This window comes from Hordeum vulgare, chromosome 6H, assembly GCF_904849725.1.
Source record: "Hordeum vulgare subsp. vulgare chromosome 6H, MorexV3_pseudomolecules_assembly, whole genome shotgun sequence".
NCBI classification, from domain to species: domain Eukaryota; kingdom Viridiplantae; phylum Streptophyta; class Magnoliopsida; order Poales; family Poaceae; genus Hordeum; species Hordeum vulgare.
The window spans coordinates 155959608-155968341 of NC_058523.1; the positions used below are offsets into that span (position 1 = coordinate 155959608).

Consider the following 8734-nt stretch of genomic DNA (forward strand, 5'->3'; position numbering starts at 1 on the left):
GTTTAAAGTTAAACACTTCATTATATGAAGTGAGCAAAATATTGGAGTAACTAGCCATAGTAACAAGCAAATATAAATATTTTTGTTTTTTTCATTTTTATAACGCAAACTCAATATAACAACAAATAAAAAGAAGAACAAGTGAATGATAATTTGTGTGAAGTTACTTGATAGTTGGTGATGATATTCCCCCGCAACGGCGCTAGAAATTCTTCCTGATACTTGTGATCTGCGTTGGGTTTTCCGTGAAGAGGAACAGTTAATTGCAGCACAATACAAGTAAGTATTTCCCTCAGTTAAGAAGCCATGTTTTATCGAACCAATAGGAATATCAATCCTTAACCGTCTTCACCGGCTGCACACAAAAGAGAAAACACCTTGCACCCAAAGCGAGCAAGAGGGGTTGTCAATCCCCTTTGATCTCGTTATTTGCAAGCAAATGAGGTGTGTAGTTAATTGTAAATTGCAAAATAAAATAAAATACAAATAAAGGTAGCAAGGTAAAGATAAGTTTTGTGAATATATAAATTAATAGACTCAGGGGCCATAGTGTTCCCTAATGGCATCTCTCATGAAAGCAACATACAGTGGGTAAACAAATTAATGTTGGACAACTCACGGAAAAGCGGATAGTTATGTGATTTTCACGGCAATGATCATGTGTATATAGGTATCACGTCCATAAGAAAATAGGCCGACTCCTGCCTCCACCTATTACTATTAATCTACTTCAAGAGAGATTTTGTGCTTGCCTCTCTACGTATTAAGTTCATGACAAACAGAGTAAACTCAATCAATATGAATAAACCCCGTCGTTTTATCCTTAATAGCAGCAACACAAAGACGTATCTTGTCCTCTTCTGTCACTGGAATATAGAAACCCGTTAGGTTGAACCCACTACAACGCACCCCTCTGACTGAATAAATAGCAAGCTACTTGGCCGAAGCAATTCAATAGATCAGAAAGATTTACGAAGCTATGAAGATCATGCAATTAAGAATCATAATAATTTTAGAGAAGACTCAAATACTATTATGAATAATTGAACATAAACCCAAAATTCATCAGATCCCAACAAACGCACCATACAAAAGTATTACATTGGATGGATCAAAGTGAAGATGTGATGACCATTGTATTGATGATCAAGAAAGAGATAGCCATCTAGGTACTAACTACGGACCCGAGGGTAACAAGGTTGATGAAGAGGCCCTCCGTGATTGATCCCCCATCTAGGAGGGTGACGGAACGGAGCTATAGATGGGATCGCCATGGAACAAAGACTTGTGGCAGCAAAAAAAGTGTTTCATGATCTTCTTTAGGTTTTTTAGAATATATGTGAATTTATAGACTAGAGAATGGAGGTAGAGGGGCCTCCACGGAGGGACAAGCCATCGGGACGCGTCGACCCCCTCCCTCGTCCTTCCCTGTTGGCTTGTGCCTCCCTCGTGTGGGCTCTAGTCTTCTCCCAAGGCTTCGAGGTTTTCTTTTGGTCCATACAAAATCAGAAAAATAGGAGCAATTAGACTTCGTTTGGTACTGTAAACCTGAAAAGTAAAAAACACGCAGAAAACAACAACTAGCACTAGACACTGGGTCAATAGATTAGTGCTCCAAATATATAAATTGGTAAATTATTACTCAAAATGTATCCTCAAATGGTAATATAGTAGCATGGAATAATCAAAAATTATAAATACGTTGGACACGTATCAGCCAGCACCGGGCATGCGTAGATGGGGACCTGCACAAACTGGTACGTCATGTCGAGAGGCTAGCAAAGAAGAACTCGACGACGGTTGCAATGCAAAACGATGGGGTGGGGGCGATTTCGGCCGCGATGATCGAAATAGATGAAGTGGTCGGGGAAGGTGATGGTGACACTGGTGATGAGCTAGTGCTGGACGAAGATGAAGGGGGTGGATGGGCAACATGGCTCGGGTGAGCGAGTTGCAGCGGTGCCAAAGAAGAACGGCGGGGCAGCCTGACAGCGGCAACGGCAGCTGGTTAGGAGTGCGGCGGTGATGCTCGAAGTAGACGAGGAAGAACCTGACATCGTGATGAAGATGAGAACGAACGATGGCGTTCACGCGCCTAGGGAGGCGGCGCGACGCATGCCACATAGAAGTCGACGCGCTGGAACGACAGAGTGGACCGTGCGTCGTGGCGCTATGTCCCGAAGGGGCTACGAAGCGGCAGCGCGCAGGTCAGGACGATGGCGGGAAGACCTCAAGGCAGTGGCGTGGACTGCATGTCGCGGTGCTACGACCCGAGGGGATGACGCAGTGACGGTACACACATCGGTGCAGCCACATGAACGACCTTGGGCGGTGTCGGGGACCGCATGCCACAGTGCTAAAGTCCGAAAGGGGGGTGTAGTGGCGACTCGTGGGTCATGGAAACTGTGAGGAGAACCACGAGGTGGCGGCGTTGTGGCTCGACGGGGTGACGCAACAGCAGCCCGTTGCTCGATTGATGGAGGGGCGTGATGTACTCGGGGACAACCTTCACATGACCTTCGGAGGCACATTTAACCGACTGACCAGGTGAGTCACACGGTGTAGATGGAGTCGATCGTGGCAGGCGGGTGATCAGTCCGACCACGCATGAGGCAGGGGGTGCTGCTCGGTGATGACGATGAAGTTGTGGACGTTGAAGTGGCGTAGTCGAGCAGACCAAGGCGACGATGGCCGCTGGGAAGCGGCATGCCAGTGGAGGCCGGTGATGGACGGATGAGCCCGAGGTAGCCGACATGCCTGATGAGCCCGACAATAGGCGACCCGAGGCAAGCGGCAACTGGCAACCCCAAGGCAGCCGGCAGGCCTGGCATAGCCGGTGAGCCCGGCAAGGCCCAAGGAAGCCGATGAGGCGGCTGGCAAGCGGAAGCAGCCGAAAGCCGGGAGGCCTAAGGCAGTCGATGATCCCAAGGCGTCCAGGGAGTGGCGACGGAGACGGTTGGTGGGTGATGCAGGTGTCCTATTTGGCGCGGGGCGATAACGACCGACTTAGAGCAACGGGCAGGCAAATGCGCGGACAATGGCCATGATGGGCCGCCGTGGCGCGCAGGGCTGCCTGGTCGGAGTAGTGGTTGACTGGTTGCGTCGGTGTCGAAGTAGAGGTGTGCGGTCGACGATGAGGACGCGTGACACAAAACGATCTTAGATCAAAAAAATCAAAAAAAAATGCCTATCAAATCGACCGACGAAGAGAGAAAAACCGGATCAAAAGATCGGGAGAAAGACTCTCTAGGGCAGCCAGTCAACAGATCGATGGACGAACCCTAGGTACGAGCGGTGCGGCCCCAGGCGGCGGTCATGGAGGCCGACCGCCTCGGGGACAACGGGTGGGGTGGAAGCGATGGGGAGCGGCAAGGTCTAGAAACTTACGGCAGATATACCATGTTAAAAGGGAGAGAGAAGGATTGATGTGAAATATGATGAATGTTGTATTGGGTCTCATGAACTAGTATATATAGGAATATAGAAATAAAGGACAGTAAGTCTTTCCTAAAGCTAAGCTACGAGACCAATTACAAATTCTAAACTACCAAATACATGGACTCTAAATATATCTCTAACAGATATGTCTCAGTCAAGGAGCTCAAGTCTGCTCTCTCTTGCCATTCACAACACCTGGTGTATGCACGCATACATGGTTCATATTTATTCCATAGTGATGTACTAGTCTAATTTTCGTCAACTATAAACATTTAATTCCAAAGGAAGTATACTCGTCTCTCGGTCCGTCTTATTGTAGTATTTGAACTATATGGTAATGTGTGGTAAGCATTTGTAATTCCCAAACACTTAATAATGCAGCTGCATTATTTTACAAAAATGAGTGCATCCTCGTGCAGCCGTTTAATACATATAGATGACCGTGGGACGATGTGGTACTAATGGTGAAAGTGGACAGCATACAACGCATGGGGTGAATGCATGTATGTGGTGATGTCATTCCACTTTATCCCGTTTTATTTTTATCAAAACATTCTGAGTGTCAGAACAACGATTCGTTTTCACTTTTAGGTTTCTCGCGACGAGCTCTTCAAAACTATATCTCATATGAATAGGTTTCGGCAATTGTTTTTTGGTAACTTTGGGTGATATTGAGACAACTTTTGATGCTATAGGAAAGCAACTCTTGTGTCGTGGTTTTTCATTAAGGAACATAAATTGACTATAATGTCAGGAAAAAATTATCGGATATCTATCATGATTTTAAATTTTAAAACTATGTGGAGATGGATGGCATGAGAGCCTTTTTCTTTTCTTTTCAAGGGTAGTCTGCCCGCCGTAGGTGTTGACTAATGAGGTCGCGGGTGTTGACTATTTACAAAGTCGGGACAAATAGCAAGATGCATACGGGTGATGAGAAATTTCATAGGGGCCGAATCAGACAGTTGCTCGCAAACCTACATAGGTTATTCAATTTTTGCACGATTTGTTCGCAAAAATCATTGAAATCTTTAGATATAATGATGAAAAATACAAATGAGTTGCTTGTTGAATGCACTAGAGTTGCACAAAAATACAGTAAAAGTTGTTAACTTTTTTCGTGATACTCAAGTACAATTATGGCAACTATTTGCCAATAGCAGGAAACTGTACATCAATCATAGGCAATTTATAGTATCTATATGCAACTGAACATCAACCATAGGCAACTGATCATCGGTAATAGACAACTAAGCATCAAAGTTGAGCAATTTTGCAGTGTTTATAGACAACTGAGCATTAATCATAGGCAACTGATGATCATTAATAGACAATTGGGCATTAATGTTTGACAATTTCATAGTTGTAGGCAATTGAGCATTAACCGCACACAACTAATCATCATTAACATGCAATTGAACAACAAAAATAGGGAAGTTAAGATAATGTTGGCAATATTCATAGGTACACATACTGCAATGAAGTTACTTCTATGTAGCACTAAATGCGCCTCATGTTTTATGTGATTTTTTTATTCTTACAAAAATGAACCAAATAGACAATTCTATTAGGCCAATAAAAAAAGTTGCTTACCTATAGCACTAAAGTTGTTTCAATATCACTCAATGTTGCTTAAAAAAAGTTTGTTGAAACCTATTCATATGAAATCTAGTTTTGAAAAGCTCGTCGCGAGAAACCCTGGTGTAAAAACGGATTGTCGTTCTAACGCTCGGTTTAAAAAATGTTGCTTTTTCAAAAAAGAAAGCAAATAATTAATTGCAGTGAAGGAGGGAATCAGGTCGCACGAGGTTTTCGCTTTGAGCTGTCTTGGTCGCCGTGAGTTTACTGATTTTTTATCTTTTTGTGAAGAGCGATCCCTTGGAACGGGCGCCGGTGCTAGAGCTAGTCAGGTCCTTTGTAAGAGCATGGTTAATAGTATAGCCAACTGCTCCCTATAAGCCATCTTATACTTCATCTTATGGCTAGTTTGTATAATAGTTAGCTATATAAGAGTACTACATTTATGATATAATGGTCCACCTTTCATTCTCACAAAGCACATAAGAGTACGTGCTAGAGCTGGCTCTTGGAAAGCCTGCTTCCCTTTTCTTTCCTCTTTTCTCTCATCCAACTCAGCAAAAATAAAATATTTTAATCTTTACAGTCTGGTGACTGTATCTTATTGTACATGCAAGTCATGAAATTGACATCTCTTGGCCTCAAATTTCAGTGATACCTAAAGTGTCAATTTTGGGATCTCAATTTCAGTTCATCTTATTACGAACCAGCATGAATTGACCAAGGAACCAACAAATCCAATTAACCAGCAAGATGCCTTATTACAAGATGTCGTAGCGAGCATGTCCCAGTTGCACCATGCACCGATGCAAGTAAGACATGGCAGCTAGCTAGAGGTACCTAGAGAGCAGGTAGGCGCTGACGCAGGGCGACCCGCACCACACGCCGGAGTGCATCCTCAGCACGGCCCTCGCCGTCTCCTTCACGTCTTGGTCGCAGTCCGCCTGCAGCACGCAGCAGAGCTTCCCTACTGCGCCGACGCGGGCCATCTCCCGCACCACCTCCGGCGACGTCGCCCTGCCGCAGACCGCCGCAAGCACCCGCACAGCGGACGTGTCAGTCGCGGCGGACACGCGCAGAGCACGCTTTGCCACCAGTGCGATCCCCGCGGGGTGCGCCACCACAGCCGCCCGCCCCTCGGCGCACGCGCACAGCCGGGCCAGCAGCGCCATGACAAGCTCCGTGACTCGCCTGCTCTTGCCGCTGGGGAAGGAGGGCCAGGAAGACAGCTCCAGCTCGATGGCCTCGTGCACCACCCCGGCCTCGGCGACGAGGATGCGGTTCTTGCCGTTGCCGTTGGGGCACGCGTTGAGGAGCACGCGCAGCGCCGCGCGCGTCGCGCGGGGGGATACGGTACGGTTGCGCACAACCGCCGTGACGGCGCGGAAGAGCTCCGGACGCAGCCGCTCCAGCAGCGCCACGTCAGCCGACTCGATCACGGAGTCTAGGAGCCGCACCGCGCTGTCTCTGGTCGTGTTGCCGCCGCCGCCGGAGTAGGTCCCATTCTCGAGCGTCACCAGCACGTGTGTCAGCGCGTCTACGAGGTCGTGATTGCCGGAAACGATAGGCCGGAGCTCGTCGGCGGAGACGTCGAGCGCATCGATGAGACCCAGGCACGCTTCGACGGTGGGCATCACAGCCCGCGAGATCGTCTTGCCGCACGACGATAATAGACGGAGCACGCGCCACTGCACGCCAGCGCGCACCATGCACCGCCGCGCCGTGATGTTCACAGCGGCAGACGCCGCCGCCTCGCAGAGAACACCGGCCGTTGGGCAAGAAGTCGGGGACATCACCTTCGCGACGAGCACAGCGACCTCCGGATCATCGGGCTCCGACGTCGGCGCCACGTCAGGCTCAGACGCCACCATCGACACGCGATGCCAGGAGAGTATGAGGCGGCGGAGGGTGTGGTTCGGGGTGAGGTCCGTGAGCGAGAGCGGCCGGCCGGTGACGGGGCAGGTGGCGTGGCCGTCGGCGAGCCACCGCTCGATGGCGCGGCGGTCGTAGGAGATGCCGGTCGGCGCTGTGACTGGGTCTTGCATGGGCTGCAGTGAGATGGGGCACGCGAAGTGGTGCGGCGCCGTGCGGCCACCAGACGTCTCCATGTGTACGGAAGCAAGTGAATGCATTAGCTTACCTCCTCCCAAGTCCGAACACAAGCAAGCTATATATAATGTTTTAAACAGCAGACTATGACATTTAGCGGCCGCTTGGTCAAACCGGAGCTATAGCAAAACTAATCCTTATTTAATGTTTATTTAAATTATATATATATAATATATATATACAATCAGGCATTATATATGATATATTGCATATATTTGACATATACACAGGTTCCCATATCTATAACCAATATTCACGTCAATGTATCATATAAATCATAAACAAAAACAAAAAATAATGTAGAAGTATGATTTTGTATAGCGGCATAGGAGGCTAAATGACTCCAAATTTAATACTACAGCAAAAAATAACAAGCTATTAGCGTTATTTTTAATTTAACAATAAAAGTGTATAGCTTTAACGAGAGAGCTCCCAAAGGCTATAGTAAGGCTATAACGCAGCTATAGCCGGCTATTTAAAACAAAACAAAAACAGCTTTCCAAAAGTAAAACATCTGAAATTCTATGTTGATGTAGGATTATTGAAAAGAAAAGGAAGGAAAACACAGACGCAGAGTTTCTTGTGCTCAGCAAACAGTAAAATAAAATAAATAAATATCAAGAAATATTAAAAAATCTATTTTTAAAACACAGACAAAAGTTTTAAGTGTGTGCAAATAGTCGGCATGAAATAACATTCCTACAAGGCATGATAAAAATAACAAAATCGTTACTCTAAAATGCCCAATTTTTACACGCATTTGAAACTAAAAATTCAAATATTTTTGCTTTTATTTAGTTTTTATTTTACTATTCATCGAGCTAATTTCAGATCGGGGGCAGAAGGACACTTTCTGGAAAACACTAGCAAGCTACATATATAGGTGAATGCATACATACGGTGACCATATGTCCTCCCTCGTTGTGGTTGATTAAAGATGCGTTGGTATATATTATACTTTTTGTATACAGTAGCTATTGTTCGTGCGTTGCATTACGGGCTTACATACTTCAGTGGGCCAACATCAATCGAACTTCTGCCTCTTCATTGTAATCCTATTATGATCGAATAAAAATAAATTCCTTGGAAAAAATAATCATGTCTAATATATACCTTACAACTATCACATTGAACATTTGATAAGTTTTGATTTTATTTGAGTATGGGCATGAGAAAGACTGGAATTTTTTGATATAATTGATCTTCATAAGATTCAGTTTTTAGGTATGTGTAAGATAACTCATAATGTTTTTATTTACTTGAGGTGTTGGTAAGATTTAGATATAGATAAGAGAAAGATGGTATAGTTTCAGTTTAGTTGAGGTTTTGATACAATTTGATTTGATCAACTGAGTTAATGCAAGACTTAGAAAGGAATGTCGTACATAAGGAAAGAAACTAAATGATAAAGGTACAGGCGTAAAGGCGAATGTACAGAAGACTATACAATATTACATGACAAGCCGCCGCCTTCATCCAGTGAGCCGCCGCCTCCTCCCGTAACCCTAGCTGCCGCCTCCCGTCGCCCCCTCGTAACCCCTTCTCTTCGCCCCCTCCCGTCGCCCCCGTGGGCGACCAGGGGGTAACCCTAGCCGCCGTCGTCGGTCCT

At 45.9% G+C, this 8734-nt stretch overlaps 1 protein-coding gene across 1 annotated transcript; it reads right to left on the reverse strand.

Moving 5' to 3' along the window:
• Positions 1–5686: 5686 nt before the first annotated feature.
• On the reverse strand, positions 5687–7145 carry LOC123403896 (E3 ubiquitin-protein ligase PUB23-like). Its single transcript, XM_045097808.1, has one exon. The coding sequence runs from the start codon at positions 7122–7124 to the stop codon at positions 5847–5849; it is 1278 nt and encodes a 425-aa protein (XP_044953743.1). The 5' UTR covers positions 7125–7145; the 3' UTR covers positions 5687–5846.
• Between the last annotated feature and the right edge of the window lie 1589 nt (positions 7146–8734).

Coding starts and splice junctions, on each gene's coding strand:
- LOC123403896 (XM_045097808.1), bottom strand. CDS start 7,124: ATGGAGACGTCTGGTGGCCGCACGGCGCCGCACCACTTCGCGTGCCCC.